This window comes from Entelurus aequoreus, linkage group LG06, assembly GCF_033978785.1.
Source record: "Entelurus aequoreus isolate RoL-2023_Sb linkage group LG06, RoL_Eaeq_v1.1, whole genome shotgun sequence".
Classification (NCBI taxonomy): domain Eukaryota; kingdom Metazoa; phylum Chordata; class Actinopteri; order Syngnathiformes; family Syngnathidae; genus Entelurus; species Entelurus aequoreus.
The window spans coordinates 62,499,024-62,526,523 of NC_084736.1; the positions used below are offsets into that span (position 1 = coordinate 62,499,024).

Here is a 27,500-nt window from a genome sequence, read left to right on the forward strand (position 1 = left end):
GTAACTGGCTAAATGCGTGTGTTACTGCCACTCTCACACAAACATATGGCGCTCTCGGCCATGTGTCTGAACATATGTCGCCATTCACACAGATAGGTACGGCTGTCAAACGCCGCACACATTGGATTTCTCAAAGACATGAAAAGCGCCGTGACGCATTTCTGAGGGAAGCACTTTTAACTTGCACAAAGAAAAAAAAAAAAGAAAAAAAAAGGGTGGTGGGCCAACAAGGCACACTAGCCTGACTCTTTCTGTCAGTGCCTTTTTCCCCCCCCCAACGAGGCCCTGTGTTGCCTGGCAACCCCACAGAAAACACGGCAGGATTCCTCGAGGTCCTGGAGTGTCACAGTGTGTCACACCAGCGTCACTAGCTTTCCACTATAAAACACACACACACACGTATACATACAGCACGTACACACATAAGCCTGGAGATTTAGGCTTTAAAAAGCAGCAGCGTCACGGACACTTCAAAACAGGGCAGAGAGGACATACAGTATATACTATGTAGGACACACATACAACTGATGCTTTTAACATTGATATTATCAACACACCAGTTACATCATATTTATTACAAGACTGATAATACCTTAGACCAGTTACATCAGGGGTCACCAACCTTTTTGAAACCAAGAGCTACTTCTTGGGTACTGATTAATGCGAAGGGCTACCAGTTTGATACACACTTAAATAAATTGCCAGAAATAGCCAATTTGCTCAATTTACCTTTAACTCTATGTTATTGTTAATAATTAATGATATTTACACTTAATTGAATGGTTTAAAAGAGGAGAAAACACAAAAAAAAATGACAATTACATTTTGAAACATAGTTTATCTTCAATTTCGACTCTTTAAAATTCAAAAATCAACCGAAAAAAAGAAGAGAAAAACTAGCTAATTCGAATCTTTTTGAAAAAATTAAAAAAATAATTTATGGAACATCATTAGTAATTGTTCCTGATTAAGATTAATTTTAGAATTTTGATGACATGTTTTAAATAGGTTAAAATCCAATCTACACTTTGTTAGAATATATAACAAATTGGACCAAGCTATATTTCTAACAAAGACAAATCATTATTTCTTCTAGATTTTCCAGAACAACATTTTTTTAAAATAAATTCAAAAGACTTTGAAATAAGATTTCAATTTGATTCTACAGATTTTCTAGATTTGCCAGAATATTTTTTTTGAATTTTAATCATAATAAGTTTGAAGAAATATTTCACAAATATTCTTCGTCGAAAAAACAGAAGCTAAAATGAAGAATTAAATTAAAATGTATTTATTATTCTTTACAATAAAAAATACATTTACTTGAAAATTGATTTAAATGGTCAGGAAAGAAGAGGAAGGAATCTAAAAGGTAAAAAGGTATGTGTTTAAAAATCCTAAAATCATTTTTAAGGTTGTATTTTTTTTTCTCTAAAATTGTCTTTCTGAAAGTTATAAGAAGCAAAGTAAAAAAAATAATGAATTTATTTAAACAAGTGAAGACCAAGTGTTTAAAATATTTTCTTGGATTTTCAAATTCTATTTGAGTTTTGTCTCTCTTAGAATTAAAAATGTCGAGCAAAGCGAGACCAGCTTGCTAGTAAATAAATACAATTTAAAAATAGATGCAGCTCACTGGTAAGTGCTGCTATTTGAGCTATTTTTAGAACAGGCCAGCGGGCGACTCATCTGGTCCTTACGGGCTACCTGGTGCCCGCGGGCACCGCGTTGGTGACCCCTGAGTTACATCATATTTATTACAAGACTGATAATACCTTAGACCAGGGGTGTCTAAAGTGCGGCCTGGTATGGCAATTTTTTAACCGGCCCACGGCACATTCTAAAAATACGATAACATTTTTTTTAAAAATACACATAAAAAGTGGTATAAAAGAGCAAACAGGTGAAATGTAACAAGAACATGTTGCAATGTTGACTCTAATAACACAAAGCTGCCATGCAGGCTGTTTCTTTCTTTAAAAAATAATAATGAATCAAAATCAATGTCATTATGAATTATTGACCTATTCAAGGCTCCAATTACGTCACATTAAATATTCCACTTTGAAATATTTTTTGGGGGAAAATGTTGCATATTTTGTGTTTGCAATATACAACAACAAAGCTGTTTTTTTTTTTACAGGAGGGCCTAAAACGAACAAACAAAAAACATAAACAACAATAAAATTTATAATTGACGGATAGATCTGAAGTTGATCTCGAGATTATTGTGTTGAAAGTACAAAAAAATATATAATTTATTTTTTAACACTTTAATAAGTAGGATCCTTTTGGATCCCCAATAATTTTAGTGGGACTTTTTTATTTTTAAGGGTCATTGCTCAAAAAATTATAATTAATTAAAATCAACGTTGTTATGAGTTATTGACCTTTTTAAGGCTCCAATTATTATATAATCTCAAATATTCCACTTTTTTTGTTTTTTAAAGAAGGGCCTAAAACAAACAAACAAAAAACATAAACAACAATAAAACTTATAAATGACGGATAGATCTGAAGTTGATCTCGAGATTATTGTGTTAAAAGTGAAAAAATATATATATATATTTTTTAACACTTTAATGAGTAGGGCCCTTTTAGATCCACAATCATTTTAGTGGGACTTTTTTTTTTTAAGTGTCATTGCTCAAAAAATAACAATTAATTAAAATCAATGTTTTTATGACTTATTGACCTTTTTAAGGCTCCAATTATTATATAATCTCAAATATTCCACTTTTTTTTTTTTTAAAGAAGGGCCTAAAACGAACCAACAAAAAACATAAACAACAATAAAACTTATAATTGACGGATAGATCTGAAGTTGATCTCGAGATTATTGTGTTAAAAGTAAAAAATAAAAAATAAATTATTTTTTAACACTTTAATGAGTAGGACCCTTTTAGATACACAATCATTTCAGTGGGACTTTTTTTTTTTTTTAAGTGTCATTGCTAAAAAAATAAATAAATTAAAATCAATGTTGTTATGAGTTATTGACCTTTTTAAGGCTGCAATTATTATATAATCTCAAATATTCCACTGGGTGAAAATATTGCATATTTTGTCTATTTTCCATAAAAAAAACACGATTTTCTTTGACAAAAAGGGCATACAACTTAAATCTTTAACAACTTTATATTGACAGATAGACCTAATGTTGATCTACAGATTTAAACCTTGAATAATAATACAAAATAATGACACATTTTAAAAATATTTTTTTGACCAAAATCCTTAAGGGTCAGTGGAAAAAGTTTGGACACTCCTGCCTTAGACATGTAACCTCAATCCTTTTTGTCCAGATCATACCTCACCCTGACCTCAACTTCACTCCACAGTGAAATCATTTACATTGTATGGGCTCGGCCAAATGGAAAAGACGCCCCTTTACCCTTTAGGAAGCAGGGGTGGGGTATCCAGCACGCATGCACAAAATGCATGCGGCCTTCCTTGTGGAACCCCCTGAGCACATTCCTTCCTCGGCCCCACAAACTGAAAAAAAACGGTCTCATTCCCTGCCTCTGTCACGCTCTCTGCTGATGCGCATAGTGCAAAGACTTTCTGAACAGTCAGTTGCTACAACTCAGCATTAAGGGTTGGAATTGGGGGTTAAATCACCAAAAATGATTCCCGGGCACGGCCACCGCTGCTGCTCACTGCTCCCCTTTCCTCCCAGGGGGTGATCAAGGGTGATGGGTCAAATGCAGAGAATAATTTCGCCACACCTAGTGTGTGTGTGTCAATCATTGGCACTTTAACTTTAACTTAACTGAACTGAACAGAGCTCCAAACTTCATGTGACCTTCCAATTCCTTCCAACAGAGAACTTCATGGAACGGGTTTCCATGGCCGAGCAGCTGCATCTAAGCCATACATCACCAAGTCCAATGCAGAGCGTCGGATGCAGTGGTATAAAGCACGTCGCCACTGGAGACGCGTTCTCTGGAGTGATGAATCAAGCTTTTCCATCTGGCAAGCTGATGGACGAGTCAGGGTTTGGAGGTTGCCAAGAGAATAGTAAATTTTGGCCTTTATTGTGAAATTTTGGTGGAGGAGGAATTATGGTGTGGGGTTGTTTTTCCAGGAGTTGGGCTTGGCCCCTTAGTTCCAGTGAAAGGAACTGTGAATGCTCCAGGATACCAAAACATTTTGGACAATTCCATGCTCCCAACCTTGTGGGAACAGTTTGGAGCGAGCCCCTTCCTCTTCCAACATGACTGTGCACCAGTGCACAAAGCAAGGTCCATAAAGACATGGATGACCGAGTCTGGTGGGGATGAACTTGACTGGCCTGCACAGAGTCCTGACCTGAACCCGATAGAACACCTTTGGGATTAATTAAAACGGAGACTAAGAGCCAGGCCTTCCTCGACCATCATCAGTGTGTGACCTCACCAGAAGAATGGTGGAAAATTCCTATAAACACACTCCGCAACCTTGTGAACAGCCTTCCCAGAAGAGTTGAAGCTGTAATAGCTGCAAAAGGTGGACCAACATCATATTGAACCCTATGGGTAAGGAATGGGACGGCACTTCAAGTTCATATGTGAGTCAAGGCAGGTGGCCAAATACTTTTGGCAGTATAGTGTATATTAATCACAAGCTTGGACCCCAATGTTCTATATATAGATATAAAGAAACCAAAATGTCTCACTAACGTTAGATTAAAGGCCTACTGAAACTCACTACTACCGACCACGCAGTCTGATAGTTTATATATCAATGATGAAATCTTAACATTGCAACACATGCCAATACGGCCGGGTTAACTTATAAAGTGCAATTTTAAATTTCCCGGGAAACTTCCGGTTGAAAACGTCTATGTATGATGACGTAATGCGCGTGACGTCAATGGTTGAAGCGGAAGTATTGGTACACTATTGTATCCCAATACAAACAGCTCTGTTTTCATCGCAAAATTCCACAGTATTCTGGACATCTGTGTTGGTGAATCTTTTGCAATTTGTTTAATGAACAATGAAGACTGCAAAGAAGAAAGCTGTAGGTGGGATCGGTGTATTAGCGGCTGGCTGCAGCAACACAACCAGGAGAACTTTGAGTTGGATAGCAGACGCGCTATCCAACGCTAGCCGCCGACCGCATCGATGATCGGGTGAAGTCCTTCGTCACGCCGTAGATCGCTGGAACGCAGGTGAGCCCGGGTGTTGATGAGCAGATGAGGGCTGGCGTAGGTGGATAGCTAATGTTTTTAGCATAGCTCTGTCGAGGTCCCGTAGCTAAGTTAGCTTCAATGGCGTCGTTAGCAACAGCATTGCTAGGCTTCGCCAGGTTGGACAGTATTAACCGTGTGGTTACAGGTCCATGGTTTGGTAGTATTGTTGATCTTCTGTCTATCCTTCCAGTCAGGGGCTTATTTCTTTTGTTTCTATCTGCATTTAAGCATGATGCTATCACGTTAACTCCGTAGCTAAAGAGCTTCGCCGATGTATTGTCGTGGAGATAAAAGTCACTGTGAATGTCCATTTTGCGTTCTCGAATCTCATTTTCAAGAGGATATAGTATCCGAGGTGGTTTAAAATACAAATCCGTGATCCACAATAGAAAAAGGAGAAAGTGTGGAATCCAATGAGCCCTTGTACCTAAGTTACGGTCAGAGCGAAAAAAGATACGTCCTGCACCGCACTCTAGTCCTTCACTCTCACGTTCCTCATCCATGAATCTTTCATCCTCGCTCAAATTAATGGGGTAATCGTCGCTTTCTCGGTCCGAATTGCTCTCGCTGCTGGTGTAAACAATGGGGAAATGTGAGGAGCCTTTCAACCTGTGACGTCACGCTACAGGCAAGGCTTTTTTTATCAGCGACCAAAAGTTGCAAACTTTATCGTCGATGTTCTCTACCAAATCCTTTCAGCAAAAATATGGCAATATCGCGAAATGATCAAGTATGACACATAGAACGGATCTGCTATCCCCGTTTAAATAAGACAATTTCATTTCAGTAGGCCTTTAATAACGTTCATTTACTAAACATGCTTATTTACAGTAACAACTCCTAACCACCCTGTTGTTTATTCACTCAGGGCCAAACACCTTCATGGTTGTAAACACCCCGCTCCTCTTTATTGTCAGTCGCTTGTGGCCTGTGCAGAACGATCTCCAAATTGGTATGACTGCATTTATGGCGGCTTCCCCCGCGCGAAGGGTCGCACTTCCACGGCGGTTTGACAGCGGCAGAGGGAGGGGAGGGTAGGGGAGGGGACGGGATATATATGTGTGTATTTGCAGAGTGTATGTTAGAAATGGATGGTGTGCTGTGGGAAACAATGCTGCCCTTTCTGTGTGGTCACATGGCCGCAAAGATATTCTGGGCATAGATAAAGACTTAAACGTGTCATGTGGGAGGTATTCCATCTGGACGAAAACACACAGAGATATAGTGTCGTGGCGCTAACAACACACAGGTGATTTTTGTATTAGTTAAGCAAGTCCGATACAAAAACATAGACGAGCAAGTCTAAAGCTTTAGTATGGGGGGGTATGTTATATGCAGTTGCTGTTGGTTGCTAGGCAACCTTTGGATGATGACAAGACTCCAGGAAGTCAGTGCAAATTCACCAAAAGAAATAGTTAGGAATGCCAATAAAACCCCCCCAAGTGTCGCATCGCAATCCGTCCCCCTTGTTGTTACTCTTGAGCTATGCAGCTGCTGGTTGTGACTTCATTTTTTATCGCAGAGGTCTTCACTGGGGGCCGCGGGGCCAAATCCGGCCTGGGAATGACACTAAGTTGAAAACTTGTGAGACAAACTTTTTTCCAGCAAATTTCTAAAAACACTAGTGCGCTTTTTGTCTAGAGCGGGGGTCAGCAACCCGCGGCTCTTTAGTGCCACCCTTGTGGCTCCCTGGAGCATTTTTAAAAAAGGATGGAAAAAGATGGGGTAAAAATTTTCTTTTTGTTTTAGTATGTTTTTTGTTTGAGGACAAACATGACACAAACCTTCCCAATGGTTAAAAAGCCCACTGTTTAATATGATTGTGTGTATGCTTCACTGATGAGAGTATTTGGTGGACATCGTTTTGTCCTACTAATTTCGGCGGTTCTTGAACTCACCATAGTGTGGACTGTGACGCAACAGTTTGTTTACATGTAAACAGACCCACTCGACATTTATTGCTTTTCGGTCTCCCCTATGCAGTCCTCTCCAAGGTTTCTCACAGTCATTCACATCGACGTCCTACTGGGGAGAGTTTTTCCTTGCCCTTATGTGGGCTCTGTACCGAGGATGTCGTTGTGGCTTGTGCAGCCCTTTGAGACACTTGTGATTTAGGGCTATATAAATAAACATTGATTGATTGATTGATTGAAAATCTTCCACTCCTTTGTCTCATTTTGTCCACCAAAAGGTTTATACTGTGTGTGAATGCACAAAGCTGCGCTTTGTTGATGTTATTGACTTGTTGGAGTGCTATTCAGGCATATTTGGTCAGTGCATGACTGCAAGCTAATCAATGCTAACATGCTATTTAGGCTAGCTGTATGTACATATTGCATCATTATGCCTGATTTGTAGGTATATTTGAACTCATTTAATATCCTTTACTTTTATCCTCTTTGCATATAATTTAGTTGTGCATGTCTCATGACACATTATCTGTTTATATATGTTTATCTGTTATATTGGCTGCATTTCAGATAGTTGTGTGCCATGTTGTTCCAGACCACAGCAAACATTACCTAGCTTGCCAAAGATTGTAATTAATCCATTAGAAGAAGACAGTCTGCCGTTTCCTTTAAACCTGGACAAACATCTGTACCTTTGGCCATTAAAAGCCAGTAGTCAGTAGTAGCCTATGATTTACAAATGGTTTCTAATGTTGTAAAAATGTGTAGAATAAATGTTATATTTCAACATTTCTGTCAACAAAGATTTGCTTCAGCCTGCGACACATAGTCAATTTGATAGTAGGCTATTACACCTACTCAGTGGCCTAGTGGTTAGAGTGTCTGCCCTTAGATCGGTAGGTTGTGAGTTCAAACCCCGGCCGAGTCATACCAAAGACTATAAAAACGGGACCCATTACCTCCCTGCTTGGCACTCAACATCAAGGGTTGGAATTGGGGGTTAAATCCCCAAAAATGAACAAGGGGGTGAACAAGGGGATGGGTCAAATGCAGAGGACAAATTTCACCACACCTAGTGTGTGTGTGACAATCATTGGTACTTTAACTTAACTTATAGCTAATATAGACACTTACTGTTGCCTTCATTATAAGACTTAAATACGGCTTTTCATTTTTTGCGGCTCCGGACAGATTTGTTTTTTGTATTTTTGGTCCAATATGGCTCTTTCAACGTTTTGGGTTGCCGACCCCTTGTCTCGAGGAACTTGGACCACTGTAAACACATTGTCAGATCTTTGCATTGGTATTTTAACCTTGCTAGCAAACATAGCACACTGGAGTCCCAATGTAAAGTGAATTATATTTATATAGCACTTTTCTCTAGTGACTCAAAGCGCTTTACATAGTGAAACCCATTATCCGAGTTACATTTAAACCAGTGTGGGTGGCACTTGGAGCAGGTGGGTGAAGTATCTTGCCCAAAGACACAACAGCTGTGACTAGAATGGCAGAAGCGGGGATCGAACCTAGAACCCTCCGGTTGCTGGCACGGCCGCACTACCAACCGAGCTACGCCACTCAACATGTGTAATTTACATTTCAATCCTTTCTTTTTGGTCAGTTACACATTTATTTGTTTATTCTATTATTCACTGGTTTATTGCTTTTATTATCTCATGTGACCTTTTGCAGCACTTCGGTCAACATAAGTTGTTCCAATGTGCTATATAAATAAAACTTGACTTGACTTTTTTCATAACCTGATTTATGTTACTATGGTTTACTTCAGATGCAGTCAGTAGTCATTTGTTCAACTTCTACAAGTGGTGTTCCTCAAGGTTCCATCTTAGGTCCTCTCTTTTTCATCATTTGGGCTATTCAACAGGTTTAGTTAAAAAAAACTTGTGAAAAACTCACATTTTTGCAGAAGGTCCTCAAAAACAGCAGAGCGCTCCCATAACTCTGACCTAATAAATAGACCAAAGTCAAATGTCTACTGTAGAGGACACTGGTTCTCCGGAATATACAACATGAGACTAATAGTGAAGTGAAAAGTCTGGCTCCCCGGTCCTTAGCTTTCTGGAAATGTAACAATTTAGTTAAATATCCCGGCCCTAGAGAGTCCGTGAAGGTACAGCAGGAGGGTCGTAAAATTTTTGGTTGATTATTTTCATATTCCCCCCACTATTTTTTCACAAATTTAAATGTATTTTGATACGCACGGATCCAACACACTTTTTAGAGCCAATGCACATATTTTTTCATTGAAAATATCCGGAGGCACACCTCCAGCAGAAATCCTTAAAAAATTAAACTCAGTTGACAGTAAAAAGTCGTTGTCGCAATTGTTGGATATGACTTTAAACCATAACTAACCATGCATCAATATAGCTCTTGTCTCAAAGTAGATGTACTGTCACCACCTGTCACATCACGCCGTGACTTATTTGGAGTTTTTTGCTGTTTTCCTGTGTGTAGTGTTTTAGTTCTTGTCTTGCGCTCCTATTTTGGTGGCTTTTCCTGTTTTGTTGGTGTTTTCCTGTAGCAGTTTCATGTCTTCCTTAAGCGCTATACCCCGCATCTGCTTTGTTTTAGCAATCATTTAAGTTGTTGCTATCCTTCTTTGTGGGGACGTTGTTGATTGTCATGTCATGTTCGGATGTACTTTGTGGACGGCATCTTTGCTCCACAGTAAGTCTTTGCTGTCGTCCAGCATTCTGTTTTTGTTTCCTTTGTAGCCAGTTAGGTTTTAGTTTCGTTCTGCATAGCCTTCCCTAAGCTTCAACGCCTTTTCTTAAGGACACTCACCTATTGTGTATTTTTGGTTTAAGCTTTAGATACGACGACAAATCCTTGTCGAACAACGTACTCCTGACATCTACAAAACAATTAACTACCGGCAGCCACCTACTGATATGGAAGAGTATTACACGGTTACGCTGCCGAGGTCTAGACAGCACCGACACACAACAACGGCACGTAATTTGCAGATTATAATTACTGGTTGGCAAAAAATATTTTTAACCTAAATAGGTGAAATTTCATAATCTCCCACGGCACACCAGACTGTATCTCACGGCACACACAGTGTTGTAGTTGAAAAACACTACTTTAGTGAAGAGATAAATAGACATCTTTCATTCAGCAATGCACATGACACATTGAGCAACAAACAGGAGCTCTGTCAAGCAGGACACCGGTTTATACACATGTCCCTCCAACAAGGAGGACCTGCCCTTATCGTTACTGCTGTGCCAAATCATGAGGCTCTGTCAGGTTCCCCGTGACTGCTCGAGAGACCATCCTCAGCTAGCGGGGATCGTATTGCGATCCTTTCGCGACAAAAATACACAAGCGGAAGAGAGATAAGCTTACTCTGCACCTCAGAAACATCTGGTTAACAAGGTGAAGTGGTACCTCAACTTAAGAGTGCCCCATCTCAAGACTGTTTTGAGATAAAAGCTGTCTCTCGGTTAATTTTAATTTTCCTGAGGGAACTCTCCTGAAGGAATCAATAAAGTACTATCTATCTATCTATCTAATTGTTATTGTGGAGGGGGGCGTGGCCTGCTGGCCTGCCGCGGAACGGGGTGTGCCAGGACCGGCCTCAAAGACAGCGACGGGTGAGTGGATGGCCCAGGTGGGCCTTGTTATCTAATCACCTGTCGCCTTTATTAGCAGCAGCCGGCATGAGACACAGAGTTGGAGTTGGAGGTGCTGATGAGCGGATGCAGGAGGAAAAGACATTGAGCTGGAAAGCAGAAGCCTATTGCTATTTAAGAAAATAAAACAGTGTAATACCCTGAGTTCCGGGCTCTCGTGGCAGTGTGGGGTGGTCCGAAGAACCCCCTAGAGGGCAACCTCCACAGTTATGCTTTAAATTGAAAGCAAAAACTTGAGTTACAAGCATCCCCACACACTAAAAAAATGTCGGGTTAAAAAATAACCCAATTTCAATCCAACTGCTGGTTCAGAAAAGGACGGACCCCTTATTTGAGTTATTTTAAGTCAACATTTTGGGAGAATTTTTTCAACCCAACTTTTGCGTTGAATTATTTAACCAAAAAGTTGACTTATGATAACTTAATGTTGGATTATTCCCAACCAAACTATTGGGTTGAATTATTCAACCCAAAAGTTGAGTTATGCTAACTCAATGTTGGTTGATTCATAACCCAACTATTACAAACATAGCAGCTAAAATCATCGGCCTACCCACACCCAACATTTCAGACTTAAACCACAGGTCCATCACTCGACTGGCAAGAACAATAGTCCAGGATATCACTCACCCACTACACCAATACATCATCCCACTACCATCAGGGCGCAGGTACAGAACCATCAAATTCCAGAGGCCCCGCCTCAGGAAAAGCCTTATCCCTGCAGCTATAGCCGCCCTTAACAGCAGCCCCGGCCGACCTGTCTGACAAGCCTGTAAATGTGTTGGTCATGTAGGATGTCTTTTTTGTTATTTTTGTTTTTGTGATGTGTAATGTCTATTGTTCAAATGTACGGCAGTGAAAATGAATTTCCCCAAGGGGACCAATAAATCTAAATCTAATCTTATCTAATCTAATCAGATTTATTTCACACAAAAGCTGAGTTATGCTCACTACAATGTTGGGTTATTCCAGACCCAACTATTGGGTTGGGCAATTTAGCGCTCCTTGACCCAATAGTTGATTAAAAATTATACATTTTACTGCTGGTTTGTTCTACTCCTTCCCAACTACTGATCAAAATCATTTTTATTCCATTAAAATATACTCAAAAGCAAGATATTTATTGTCCATAAATCATGCGGGATACAAACAAAAGAACACCAGCGTGCCGATAGCACGGGAAGCTAACGGACTAGTAATATAATAAGAATAATAATATATATAATATAATATAATAATGTAAAAAGGCAAACAAAAAGGCGAAGCTTAGCTCCGGAATCCAATTAGTAGCCGTCGTAAATGTTGCGTGTAAGCAAATAAGAAAGCCATACTGAGTGTGGCGAAAAGCAGGGAATAAGTAGCTCTCTGATTAGTCCCCAGGAGCAGGTGAGCGTCCCGAACACTAATCAGAGGCAGGTGAAAACAATCTGCAGTCATGGCAACTAAAACACAAACCTAGGGGTGCTCAAAACAGGAACTGAGGGAGTCAAAAACTAAACAAACATGACGGATCATGACATTAGTAGTTCTATACAGCATGCTCAAATATTTCCATGTACATAAGATGTGTGATTGTAAATAATGTTAATGAGATTAATCCTTAATAAAATTCCCTTCAAGAAAAAAGTACCATTTTAATTAAAAAAAAGCCTTGTTTTATCCAAAAATGAGTTACTCATTGAAAAACAACCCAAAAATGGTTCATAGTTTTACAAATTAAGTTAAAATAATACCCTTATAATCCAAAAAATGGATTGCTAGTCATAAAAATAATTACAAAATTGAACCCACTCGCAACTCATAAATTGGGTTATCAAAATAACCCAGCATTTTTTAGTGTGCACCATTAGTTAGCGTAGCAATTGATCCCAGTAAGATCCAACCAAAACATTTGGTGTTACTCGCTAGCATTAGCTTATACTTGTTTTTCCAAGCATGGGAAGGAGGAAAGGGAGTGTGAAGGACAGTGTCGAAATTCATTGAATTAAATAAAGCGATCATCAAAAACATGACAGAGCATGTAATTGACTTGGTGGAGTAGTTGGAGTGTGTCACTGCTCGTCTGCACCATACTGAAACAGAATGTGTCAATAACGCCAGCCAAGGACGTTAGAGCAATATCTCAACGGCGAACATTTATCAATGAAAATAAAGAGAAGCTGTTGATGGTGTGTTTGACTTCTGGAAGTAAATGTACATTGTTATTACATTACTTTATGAAACTATATTAGTTGTCATAACATTATATTACATGGCTTTTATACAATATTTCATACTGTAAAGTTTGTTTTTCCTTTTTAAAAGGCATGTTACATCTTAAAATTGTGATGTTTTGGGGGGCCGAGCATCCAACTTAAATTATTTCAATTTATTTCAATGCGTGACGTCGATTTGAGATATTTGTTTTGAGTTAAGCGGTCCATCACGGAAACAAATAAGATTGTAAGTTGAGGTAGTACTGCACTTTTAGGATCAGTTTAATTTAAAAGATATATAAGTACTGTAGGGGGTCCCCGCTCTCTCTCTCAATCACTTCGGGGGGTCCTTGGTCTCGAATATGTTGAAGACCCCTGATTTATTGTACACATATTAAACATCTTTATCAAATTGTGGTAATTGTTACACGGGTGGGGTGGAGAGACACATTTCACACATTTAACAGTTATTGTCCGTGTGTGTGTGTGTGTGTGTGTGTGTGTTCTTGTATTTCTACCCTTCTTGAGACATCAACAAGGAAAAGTACCTTCCATATGAGGACCGGTGAACAAGTTAGGGCCGAAATCATGGTCCTAATACGGAAAATCATTGCATTTAATAGAGAATGTCTCATTTGCACCCCTAGTGGTGAAATCTATCAAAATGAGGGTGGTCCCAAAAAGGAGGGATTTTTCAAATTGACTGTGTGTCGGTTTTAAAAGTGCTCCCCCTCTGGTCAACATATGAAATAATAATGTGTGTAAGGAATAGAAATGCGCCCCCCTCTGGCCAAAATAAATATGTATATAGAGACATACTGTAATAACTTGAAGTAAATAATGAAGATTAAAAACCAATTACAAACCAAAAATTCCCCCCAAAATAAATGAACTAAAAGCTGTCTTTTTCTCACAAGTGTCGACTCTTTTCTTATAAAATTGGGAACAATTTCTCATATTCTTTCTGTTTCTGTAATATTGCAATATTTTCTCGTAAGATTATACATTTTTAATGTAAAATGATTATTTTTTAATGCAAAATGATGACATTTGTCATATTTATCACAATATTGCCAATTTTTTTTGTTGTTAAATGAGTAAAATGATGACTTTTGTCATAATTCTGCCAAGTAAAATCCCGATTATTAATATAATATTGCCAACATTTGAAAGTTTTCTTTTAAAATTGTGACATTTGTCGAGTACAATTACGACTCTTTTCATAAAATTGCCAAACATTTGAAGCTTTTCTCGTAAAACTGCGACTGTTATTGAGTAAAATTCCAACTTTTATCATAATATTGCACAAATGTTCCGTTTTTCTTGTAAAATTTTGACTTGCGTTGAGTAAAATTACGACTTTTGTTATAATACCGCCAAAGTTCTAAGTTTTTCTTGTGAAATTGTGACCTTTTTCTTGTGAAATTTCAACTCATTTTTCACAACAGGCTTTTTTATATTGGCACAGTATGTATGTATTATTAATGTTGCAAACACAAATCTTTATATATCTAGAAAGAGGTAGGCATTTTTCGGAGGTCTCAAGAAGGTAACAAATAAAATAATGTGTGTGTGTGTGTGTACCATTGCGTCCAGGAGCTGGATGCAGCGTTGCAGTTTCGGCCTTGTCTCACAGTAAAGACGGAAGAGCTGCCTTCCGATAGGTTGCTTCTCACATATGCTGACATAGTCTTTGTCTACTAAAAAAAACACAATACATTAATTTGCAGATAAACACACTTTGGTCACACTTCAGGAAGCGTACACATTAGGGATACGCCGATCAGGGTTTTCATGCTGCGGATTCCTATGACTGAGCTCAGCCGACACCAATACCGATACCAATCACGTGTATCAACAGTACATCTTTTAATGTATTTATGGTGATTTCTATTGACAGTTCAACAATATCAACACAGTATTTAGGCCCTGTCTACATTAAGCCGGATAACTCCTTAAACGAATAATTGTTTAGCCTAAGCATCGTGTCAGCCACACTAAACCATCGTTTAAGGTTTCCCTCCTTGGATATTTTTTTACACGGGCAAGAGAACTTTCGATTGTCCAGGTCAGCTGTGATTCTACTTACCGAAAAACCTTGTCCATTTGTCGAAAGAGAGACAACGAGAATGCGGGCTCCCGTGGATGTGATTTAAAAAAAGTTAGCGTGTGCTTTGTATTACCTGGCCGCCGAGGGAAGACTACGGAAAACAGCGATTGCTATTGGACTGGCAAAGCAGACTGTATCAGTTATTGTTCGCCATGTACAAACCCCGTTTCCATATGAGTTGGGAAATTGTGTTAGATGTAAATATAAACGGAATACAATGATTTGCAAATCATTTTCAACCCATATTCGGTTGAATATGCTACAAAGACAACATATTTGATGTTCAAACTGGTAATCTTTTTTTTTTGTTGCAAATAATCATTAACTTTAGAATTTGATGCCAGCAACACGCGACAAAGAAGTTGGGAAAGGTGGCAATAAATACTGATAAAGTTGAGGAATGCTCATCAAACACTTATTTGGAACAGGCAAATTGGGAACAGGCGGGTGCCATGATTGGGTATACAAGTAGATTCCATGAAATGCTCAGTCAATCACAAACAAGGATGGGGCGAGGGTCACCACTTTGTCAACAAATGCGTGAGCAAATTGTTGAACAGTTTAAGAAAAACCTTTCTCAACCAGCTATTGCAAGGATTTGAGGGATTTCACCATCTACGGTCCGTAATATCATCAAAGGGTTCAGAGAATCTGGAGAAATCACTGCACGTAAGCAGCTAAGCCCGTGACCTTCGATCCCTCAGGCTGTACTGCATCAACAAGCGACATCAGTGTGTAAAGGATATCACCACATGGGCTCAGGAACACTTCAGAAACCCACTATCAGTAACTACAGTTGGTCGCTACATCTGTAAGTGCAAGTTAAAACTCTCGTATGCAAGGCGAAAACTGTTTATCAACAACACCCAGACACACCGTCGGCTTTGCTGGGCCTGAGCTCATCTAAGATGGACTGATACAAAGTGGAAAAGTGTTCTGTGGTCTGACGAGTCCACATTTCAAATTGTTTTTGGAAACTGTGGCTGTCGTGTCCTCCGGACCAAAGAGGAAAAGAACCATCCGGATTGTTATAGGCGCAAAGTTGAAAAGCCAGCATGTGTGATGGTATGGGGGTGTATTAGTGCCCAAGACATGGGTAACTTACACATCTGTGAAGGCACCATTAAAGATACATACAGGTTTTGGAGCAACATATGTTGCCATCCAAGCAACGTTACCATGGACGCCCCTGCTTATTTCAGCAAGACATTGCCAAGCCACGTGTTACATCAACGTGGATTCATAGTAAAAGAGTGCGGGTACTAGACTGGCCTGCCTGTAGTCCAGACCTGTCTCCCATTGAAAATGTGTGGCGCATTATGAAGCCTAAAATACCACAACGGAGACCCCCGGACTGTTGAACAACTTAAGCTGTACATCAAGCAAGAATGGGAAAGAATTCCACCTGAGAAGCTTCAAAAATGTGTCTCCTCCGTTCCCAAATGTTTACTGAGTGTTGTTAAAAGAAAAGGCCATGTAACACAGTGGTGAACATGCCCTTTCCCAACTACTTTGGCACGTGTTGCAGCCATGAAATTCTAAGTTAATTATTATTTGCAAAAAAAAGATAAAGTTTATGAGTTTGAACATCAAATATCTTGTCTTTGTAGTGCATTCACTTGAATATGGGTTGGAAAGGATTTGCAAATCATTGTATTCCGTTTATATTTACATCTAACACAATTTCCCAACTCATATGGAAACGGGGTTTGTATGTCGCGGACTCAACGTCTAGGTCCAGAGTATATAAAGTCACCAAAAACGAATGGACAATGAAGGTGAAGCCAAAAGAGTGAAGATATCCAGATATCTAGATCCCTACATTGATTGATGTAAAATGTTCTTTATCACATTGCCTGCTTTCGTGTCCAATAAAGATTTGATTAATTTATGATGGCTCAGGTGTGATTCACTACAATAGGGCCCCACAGCACACTGGATTCCAGTTAATTGAAATACCACAACACTGGATATTGTTCAGATAAGTTACATTTAATTTAAGAACTTGCACACAAAGCAACACTGGAGGTGACTATGACGTGTGCATTTTCCACGCATGGTACTAGGTCGCGTTGCGCTGGCGGACGGAGGGTGGGAGGGGTCTTAAACGACCATTGTGTGTGTGTGTGTGGACAAGGATAAGGTTAGGTGGGATTTACCCTGGATAACCTTAGTGTAGAAAGGGGCTTTAAGCTAGTTCCTTATTTCCTTCCTCTATACGTAACATGCTCAGCTTCGTCCTTCGGTGATAATAAATACCTGGTAATGATACTTAGGATACTAAGAATTTCAGTTTATTTGCCGTAATGGAAGTGATTATTGTTAGCTTAGAGAAGCAGCTCCTCACTGAGTGTGAAGACACTAATTAACTGCGAGCTGCTTGTCAGCCAGGGGACTAAAAATATATACAGTGTCAGCCAGAGGGGATCGGCATTGGTTTTTGGCAATAAAATCCAGTAGTCGGCAAAAGCGATCACATACTTTTTCATGAAAATTCACGGATACTGATTGGTGGGCGATGGATCGGCACATCCCTAATACACATGCACACATATCCACCTTACCTATGCTGTTGCCCAGCTCAGTGCACTGACTTATGTGGGGGAAGCGAAGGATCTCCTTCCATTTTTTGCTCCTCCCTTTCCGCTTGCCTCCTCCACCTGCATCAAAAGCAAAACAAAATTATATATTAGTGTTGTCCCGATACAAATATTTTGGAACCGGTACCAAAATTATTTCGATACATTTCGGTACTTTTCAAAATAAAGGGGATCACAAAAAAATGCATTATTGGCTTTATTTTAACAAAAAAATCTTACGGTACATTAAACATGTGTTTCTTATTGCAAGTTTGTCCTTAAATAAAATAGTGAACATACAAGACAACTTGTCTTTTATTAGTAAGTAAGCAAACAAAGGCTCCCAATTTAGCTGCTGACATATGCAGTAACATATTGTGTCATTTATCATTCTATTATTTTGTCAACATTTTTAAGGACAAGTGGTAGAAAATGAATTATTAATCTACTTGTTCATTTACTGTTAATATCTGCTTACTTTCTCTTTTCACATGTTCTATCTACACTTCTGTTAAAATGTAATAATCACTTATTCTTCTGTTGTTTGGATACTTTACATTAGTTTTGGATGATACCACAAATTTGGGAATCAATCTGATACCAAGTCATTACAGGATCATACATTGGTCATATTCAAAGTCCTCATGTGTCCAGGGACATACAGTATTTCCTGAGTATATAAACATAATATACATTTTAAAAAACGAAAGAAGATGTTCATAGAGGTATCGACTTGATACGCTCTTGTTCTTTGTATCATTACAGTGGATGTCAGGTGTAGATCCACCAATGGCGTTTGTTTACATTTTGACGTTAGTGAGCTACGGTGTGTAGTGAAGCATGTTTAGATATTCCTCATCCTGCAGGGATGATACTTGTAAGAAACTTACTTTATTTGTCGCCATGGAGGCGAGGATTAGTGATTTCGAAGTAGCTAAAACACTGGCGACTGGGGCCGGACTTTAGCCGCTAGCTAGCTAGCCATGTCTTAAAGCACCTCTTCCGGTGGGCGTTTCAGTGTTATAACTTCACCTTTATCGTTAGTTTTTAAGCCAAAATGCGCCCGTTCTCCCTTTTCTGTCGACACACCTTGTCTGCTTTCAAGTACTCCGTGATAGTGCGCTGCCGAACATGCTCCTCTGCTCGTAAACCAGCAATGACACGACGTGATGACAACAGGGGGCAGGGGGGATGGCGGACTGGTGCTTTTCAGAGGCGGTATAGTACCGAATATGATTCATTAGTATCACGGTACTATAAGTTAGGGGACGGCGTGGCGAAGTTGGTAGAGTGGCCGTGCCAGCAATCGGAGGGTTGCTGGTTACTGGGGTTCAATCCCCACCTTCTACCATCCTAGTCACGTCCGTTGTGTCCTTGGGCAAGACACTTCACCCTTGCTCCTGATGGCTGCTTTGAGTACCTTGAAGGTAGAAAAGCGCTATACATGTATAACCCATTTATCATTTACTAATACCGGTATACCGTACAACCCTATTATAAATATATATATATATATTTGAACATTTTGGAAAACTAACCAAGTTGGTCTTTCTCAGCAGAGTTGTCAATGATAGGCGGGGTGGAGTTGTTGCAGGCACTTCCCTGAAGGAAATCATAGTCTCAGCTTGTATATATAATTCATCGATCGTGATCTCTCGTCTCTCCACTGAATTTTTCTTCAGAGTGTGTTTAAAGTGTGTCTACATGGGCAGAAAACCTTTCCTGACCTTCTCAGTTCCCATCAGAGGTTGATACATGACTGCCAGACTCTTTTGCACTGCCGTGAATAATCCAAACTCCCAAAAAAATGCATTTATTTACTCTTTAAAGGCCTACTGAAACCCACTACTACCGACCACACAGTCTGATAGTTTATATATCAATGATGAAATCTTAACATTATAACACATGCCAATACGGCCGGGTTAACTTATAAAGTGACATTTTAAATTTGCCGCTAAACTTCCGGTTCGAAACGCCTCTGAGGATGACGTATGCGCGTGACGTAGACCGGCGAACACGGGTATGCCTTCCACATTGAAGCCAATACGAATAAGCTCTGTTTTCATTTCATAATTCCACAGTATTCTGGACATCTGTGTTCGTGAATCTGTTTCAATCATGTTCATTGCATTATGGAGAAGGAAGCCGAGCAAGCAAAGAAGAAAGTTGTCGGTGCGAAATGGACGTATTTTTCGAACGTAGTCAGCCACGACAGTACACAGCCGGCGCTTCTTTGTTTACATTCCCGAAAGATGCAGTCAAGATGGAAGAACTCGGATAACAGAGACTCTAACCAGGAGGACTTTTGACTTCGATACACAGACGCCTGTAGAGAACTGGGACAACACAGACTCTTACCAGGATTACTTTGATTTGGATGACAAAGACGCAGACGTGCTACTGTGAGTATGCAGCTTTGGCTTTTTTTTGCGTATGTACGTAACTTTTTTAAAATATATAAGCTTTATGAACCTTGGGTTAGGTGAACGGTCTTTTGGGCTGAGTGATTGTGTGTGTTGATCATGTGTTTGAATTGTATTGGCGTGTTCTATGGAGCTAGGAGCTAGCAGAGGAGCTAGGAGCTAGCATAACACGTACCGTACCGTACGTGCGCGTCACGTACGTAACTTTTTAAAAATATATAAGCTTTATGAACCTTGGGTTAGGTGAACGGTCTTTTGGGCTGAGTGATTGTGTGTGTTGATCAGGTGTTTGAATTGTATTGGCGTGTTCTATGGAGCTAGGAGCTAGCAGAGGAGCTAGGAGCTAGCATAACAAACACGCAGGTGTTATTATGCAGGATTAATTTGTGGCATATTAAATATAAGCCTGGTTGTGTTGTGGCTAATAGAGTATATATATGTCTTGTGTTTATTTACTGTTGTAGTCATTCCCAGCTGAATATCAGGTCACCCCCGACTCTCACAGCATCTTCCCTATCTGAATAGCTTCAACTCCCCACTAGTCCTTCACTTGCACTTTACTCATCCACAAATCTTTCATCCTCGCTCAAATTAATGGGGAAATTGTCGCTTTCTCGGTCCGAATCTCTCTCACTTCATGCGGCCATCATTGTAAACAATAGGGAACTTTGCGTATATGTTCAACTGACTACGTCACGCTACTTCCGGTAGGTGCAAGCCTTTTTTTAATCAGATACCAAAAGTTGCAATCTTTATCGTCATTGTTCTCTACTAAATCCTTTCAGCAAAAATATGGCAATATCGCGAAATGATCAAGTATGACACATAGAATAGATCTGCTATCCCCGTTTAAATAAAAAAAATTCATTTCAGTAGGCCTTTAAAATACCTTTATTTTGTCAATTTGAATAAAGCCACGGCTTAATCGTGCCATTTCACACTGAAATATGACATTCCGTCTCACACTGCACTGCAAAAACTGAAATCTAAGTAAGATTGAATATCTCAAATAAGGGTGATATTTGCTTATTTTCTGTCTGATAAGATAATTCTTCTCACTAAGCAGATTTTATGTTAGAGTGTTTTACTTGTTTTAAGTGTTTTGGTCCTAAATGATCTCAGTAAGATATTACAGCTTGTTGCTGAGATTTGATGACCTATATTGAGTAAAACATGCTTGAAACTAGAATATCAACTGTTGCAAAGCTGTGTCATCAACACTCACAAGTATAAAACTACTTTTTTAAAGTAAGAATTTCTTATTTGAAACATGAAATGTGTGTCTCATAATTAAAACAGATGACAGCCAAATGGACTTTGCTGTTTTATTTTCAATGAAACAATAGAACATACGTACCGTATTTTTCGGACTATAAGTCGCAGTTTTTTTCACAGTTTGGCCGGGGGTGCGACTTATACTCAGGAGCGACTTATGTGTGAAATTATTAACACATTACCGTAACATATAAAATAATATTATTTATCTCATTCACGTAAGAGACTAGACGTATAAGATTTCATGGGATTTAGCGATTAGGAGTGACAGATTGTTTGGTAAACGTATAGCATGTTCTATATGTTATAGTTATTTGAATGACTCTTACCATAATATGTTACGTTAACATACCAGGCACGTTCTCAGTTGGTAATTAATGTGTCATATAACGTACACTTATTCAGCCTGTTGTTCACTATTCTTTATTTATTTGAAATTGCCTTTCAAATGTCTATTCTTGGTGTTGGGTTTTATCAAATAAATTTCCCCCAAAAAATGCGACTTATACTCCGACTTATATATGTTTTTTCCCTTCTTTATTATGCATTTTCGGCCGGTGCGACCTACACTCCGGAGCGACTTATACTCCGAAAAATACGGTACTCATATAGTAGTACAGTTGGCACAGTACAGCAAACTGACAAATAATATTGAAACATTTAACATGTGACATTTCAAACAACAGAAAAAGTTCATGCATATTCAGATAAATTCTTCAAAATTACAATAAAAAAAAATTTGGTCGGAGGCCGGGCTGTAAATATATTCCTTGCGCACTAATTGACCGAAAGAGCACGCACTTGGCGCGATGATGTCATGTTATCGATGGAAAAATGCAAGAAATGTAATGCCGAGCGCATATCATTATGTCAAGATGATGGCACTAGCACAGTGGTTCTTAACCTGGATTCAATCGAACCCTAGGGGTTCGGTGAGTCGGGCTCAGGGGTTCGGCGGAGGTCAAGACACACCCGACTCATCGTGTAAATAAAAACTTCTCCCTATCGGCGTATTACGGATACGGCAACAGCAGAAGTCACACTGATTTGCAGGTGTGTAATTTGTTGTGAGTTTATGCACTGTGTTGGTTTTGTTCTTTGAACAAGGTGATGTTCATGCACGCTTCATTGTGTGCACCAGTAAAAAAAACATGGTAACACTTCAGTATGGGGAACATATTCACCATTAATTACACTGCAAAATGTCAGTGTTCAAAAACAAGAGAAAAAAAAATACAAAAATGAGGGGTATTTTACTTGAACTAAGCAAAATTATCTGCCAATAGAACAAGAAAATTTGGCTTGTCAAGACTTTCCAAAACAAGTAAAATTAGCTAACCTCAATGAACCCAAAAATAGCTTAAAATAAGTATATCCTCACTAACAACAAGTGCACTTTTCTTGGTAGAAAAAAAAAAAAATCTTTTTGCTCAATATGTTGAAAAATATTCTTAAATTAAGTAAATGCTAGTGCCATTATCTTGACATAATGATATGCGCTCGGCATTACATTTCTTGAAACCAGCAAACTTATACTAAAAACTAATTTATTGTTCTTAATGGAAAGGCAACAAGGCAACCGCTTGTTACTCTCGGGGTCTCCTAGCCGCTCAGGCAAATCATATTGTCTAAAAATGCATTTTTCCATCGACAACATGACATCATCGCGCCAAGTGCGTGCTTTTTCAGTCAATTAGTGCGCATATATACAGCCCGGCCCCCGGCCAAAATTTTTAAAATTATAATTTTGAAGAATTTATCTGAATGTGCATGAACTATTTCTGTTCAAAATTGTTAGAAATGTTAAATTTTTAAATATTAACTGTCAGTTTACTGTACTGTGCCAACTGTACTATTATAGGAGTACGTATTTTCTATTGTTTCATTGAAAATAAAACAGAAAAGTCCATTTGGCTGTCATCTGTTTTAATTATGAGACACAATTGTGTCAAAATCATGATTTTTTTTTTTCATGCTTGAAATAAGAAATGATTACTTTAAAAAAGTAGTTTTATACTTGTGAGTGTTGATGACACAGCTTTGCAACACTTGATATTCTAGTTTCAAGCATGTTTTACTCAATATAGGTCATAAAATCTCAGCAACAAGCTGTAATATCTTACTGAGATCATTTAGGACCAAAACCCTTAAAACAAGTAAAACACTCTAACATAAAATCTGCTTAGTGAGAAGAATTATCTTATCAGACAGAAAAAAAGCAAATATCACCCTTATTTGAGATATTTCATCTTACTTAGATTACAGTTTTTGCAGTGTAGTTGCTTATTAACATGCAAATTAGTAACATTTTGGCTCTTGATTAGTCATTATTAAGTACTTAATGCCTTATTTGGCATGGCCTTATTATAACCCTAACCCTAACCCTAACCAAATAACTCTAAATTAAGTCTTTGTTACTTAGAATATGTTCCCCATACTAAAGTGTTACCAAAAACATATAACTTTGTCTTGAATTTGAAAAAAAAAAAACATTTTATTTTTCACTAAAGAAGGGTTCGGTGAATGCGCATATGAAACTGGTGGGGTTCGGTACCTCCAACAAGGTTAAGAACCACTGCACTACCATTTACTTAATTTAAGAATATTTTTCAACACATTGAGAAAAAGGGTCTCAAATTTGTTTTTTCTATCAAGAAAAGTGCACTTGTTATTAGTGAGAAAATACTTATTTTAAGGTATTTTTTGGTTCATTGAGGTTAGCTAATTTACTTGTTTTTGGAAAGTCTTGACAAGTCAAATTTTCTCGTTCTATTGGCAGATAATTTAGCTTAGTTCAAGTAAAATGCCCCTTACTTTTGTATTTTTTTTTTCTTGTTTTTAAAACACTGACTTTTTGCAGTGTGTATTCAACTAAACCTTATTGACGTCACATCTGCCGTTCCCTGAAGGCCCTCAGACATAACCATGACTGCTTTTTTATCGATTCCAGCTGTTGTGTCCGATGTCATGTTTGTCTGTTTTGCTGGATCCATGTCCTCTCTCGCCAAGCGACGGATGAGTCCTTAAACTGTTAAGCGCAGTGGAAAAGGGCTGCAAGCGTCTGGACCACTGCGAGAGGCGATACTGCGGGCATGAGAACAGGAAACGCAATGACAAGCAAACATCTTTAAGTAATAAGGCTGGAATGTAAGCGGCACCACGTCATGCTGGAGCCTCTGAGGGGAAAGCTTCAGCACTTTTGTCTTCACATTACCGCCTCATCCTTCCCTTCCCTGCTGTTCCATTTCAACTGTGGCTCCTTTGTTGCCTCCACCAAGGAGTGGTGTTGATGTAGTTAGACACAGACATGATCAATTGACAGCTATTTACATCCCATTCACTATGTTTTGAAAAATGTACTTTTTTCACATTTTGTTACATTACAGCAGCGGTGTGCCTAACCTACTCTATATTGCCAAAAGTATTAAGCCACCCATCCAAAATGATCAGAATAAGGTGTCCTAATCACTTGGCCCGGCCACAGGTGCATAAAATCAAGCCCAAAAGCATGGAGACTGTTTCTGCAAACATTTGTGAAAGAATGGGCCGCTCTCAGTGATTTCCAGCGTGCACTGCAAAAAGTCAGTGTTCAAAAACAAGAAAAAAAAATTAAAAATTAGGGGTATTTTATTTGAACTAAGCAAAATTATCTGCCAATAGAACAAGAAAATTTGGCTTGTCAAGACTTTCCAAAACAAGTAAAATTAGCTAACCTCAATGAACCCCAAAATAACTTAAAATAAGTATATTCTCACTAATAACAAGTCCACTTTTCTTGGTAGAAAAAAAAGAGACGTTTTTGTTCAACATGTTGAAAAATATTCTTAAATTAAGTAAATGACATAATGATATGCGCTCAGCATTACATTTCTTGAAACCAGTAAACTTACACTACCGTTCAAAAGTTTGGGGTCACCCAAACTATTTTGTGGAATAGCCTTCATTTCTAAGAACAAGAATAGACTGTCGAGTTTCAGATGAAAGTTCTCTTTTTCTGGCCATTTTGAGCGTTTAATTGACCCCACAAATGTGATGCTCCAGAAACTCAATCTGCTCAAAGGAAGGTCAGTTTTGTAGCTTCTGTAACGAGCTAAACTGTTTTCAGATGTGTGAACATGATTGCACAAGGGTTTTCTAATCATCAATTAGCCTTCTGAGCCAATGAGCAAACACATTGTACCATTAGAACACTGGAGTGATAGTTGCTGGAAATGGGCCTCTATACACCTATGTAGATATTGCACCAAAATCCAGACATTTGCAGCTAGAATAGTAATTTACCACATTAGCAATGTATAGAGTGTATTTCTTTAAAGTTAAGACTAGTTTAAAGTTATCTTCATTGAAAAATAAGGACATTTTAATGTGACCCCAAACTTTTGAACGGTAGTGTATACTAAAAACTAGTTTATTTTTCTTAATGGAAAGGCAACAAGGCAACCTACTAGCCGCTCAGGCAAATCATATTGTCTAAAAATGCATTTTCCCATCGATAACATGACATCATCGCGACAAGTGCGTGCTCTTTCAGTCAATTAGTGCGCATATATACATATATAATTTTTTTTAATTGTAATTTTGAAGAATTTATCTGAATGTGCATGAACTATTTCTGTTCAAAATTGTTTTGAAGTGTCACATGTTAAATGTTTAAATATCAACTGTCAGTTTGCTGTACTGTGCCAACTGTACTACTATATGAGTACGTGTTTTCTATTGTTTCATTGAAAATAAAACAGCAGAGTCCATTTGGCTGTCATCTGTTTTAATTATGAGACACAATTGTGTCAAAATTATGATTTGTTTGTTTCATGCTTGAAGTAAGAAATTATTACTTTAAAAAAAGTAGTTTTATACTTGTGAGTGTTGATGACACAGCTTTGCTACAGTTGATATTCTAGTTTCAAGCATGTTTTACTCAATATAGCTCATAAAAAATCTGTAATATCTTACTGAGATCATTTAGGACCAGAACCCTTAAAACAAGTAAAACACTAACAAAAAATCTGCTTAGTGAGAAGAATTATCTTATCAGACAGAAAATAAGCAAATATCACCTTTATTTGAGATATTTAATCTTACTTAGATTTCAGTTTTTGCAGTGTGCAACTGTCATAGGATGTGCAACAAATCCAGTCGTGAAATTCCCTCGCTCCCAAATATTCCAAAGTCAACTGTGGGCTTCATTATGAGAAAAGTGAAGAGTTTGGGAACAACAGCAACTCAGCCACCAAGTGGTAGGCCACGTAAACTGACTGGGTCAGCGGATACTGAAGCGCATAGTGCAAAGACTTTCTGCACAGTCAGTTGCTACAGAGCTCCAAACTTCATGTGACCTTCCAATTAGCCCACGTACAGTACGCAGAGAGCTTCATGGAATGGGTTTCCATTGCGGAGCAGCTGCATCTAAGCCATACATCACCAAGTCCAATGCAAAGCGTGGGATGCAGTGGTGTAAAGCAGTGGTCCCCAACCACCGGGCCGGGCCGCGCAAGAAATTAAAAAATAAAAAAAATAATAAAAAAAATATTTTTTTTTAATTTTTTTTTTTAATTAGTTAAATCAACATAAAAAACACAATATATACATATTGTGTATGTGTATGTCAATATAGATCAATACAGTCTGCAGGGATACAGTCCGTAAGCACACATGATTGTATTTCTTTATGGGGGGAAAAAAAAAAAAAAGAAAAAAAAATATCCCCCCCCTGGTCCGTGGGACGAATTTTCAAGCGTTGACCGGTCCCCAGCTCCAAAAAGGTTGGGGACCACTGGTGTAAAGCACATCGCCACTGGACTATAGAGCCGTAGAGACTCGTTCTCAGGAGTGATGAATCACGCTTTTCCATCTGGCAATCTGATGGACGAGTCTGGGTTTGGAGGTTGCCAGGACTGCATTGTGCCGGGTGTGAAATTTGGTGGAGAAGGAATTATGGTGTGGGGTTGTTTTTTCAGGAGTTGGGCTTGGCCCCTTAGTTCCAGTGAAAGGAACTTTGAATGCTCCAGGATACCAAAACATTTTGGACAATTCCATGCTCCCAACCTTGTGGGAACAGTTTGGAGCGAGCCCCTTCCTCTTCCAACATGACTGTGCACCAGTGCACAAAGCAAGGTCCATAGATACATGGATGACAGAGTCTGGTGTAAATTAACTTAACTGGC

General features: G+C 38.7%; 1 protein-coding gene across 2 annotated transcripts in view; it reads right to left on the reverse strand.

Moving 5' to 3' along the window:
* The window catches only part of grk5l (G protein-coupled receptor kinase 5 like), a 152,469-nt gene that overhangs the window by 36,734 nt on the left and 88,235 nt on the right, over positions 1-27,500 (reverse strand). The window contains exons 2-3 of one of the 2 annotated variants that reach the window (XM_062051177.1): positions 17,621-17,716; positions 14,531-14,643 (exon numbers count right to left, since the gene is read on the reverse strand). In XM_062051177.1, the coding sequence (XP_061907161.1) occupies positions 14,531-14,643; positions 17,621-17,716 (209 nt within the window). Of the gene's footprint in view, positions 1-14,530; positions 14,647-17,620; positions 17,717-27,500 lie in introns of both variants that reach the window. The other variant, XM_062051176.1, reaches the window with a different exon arrangement.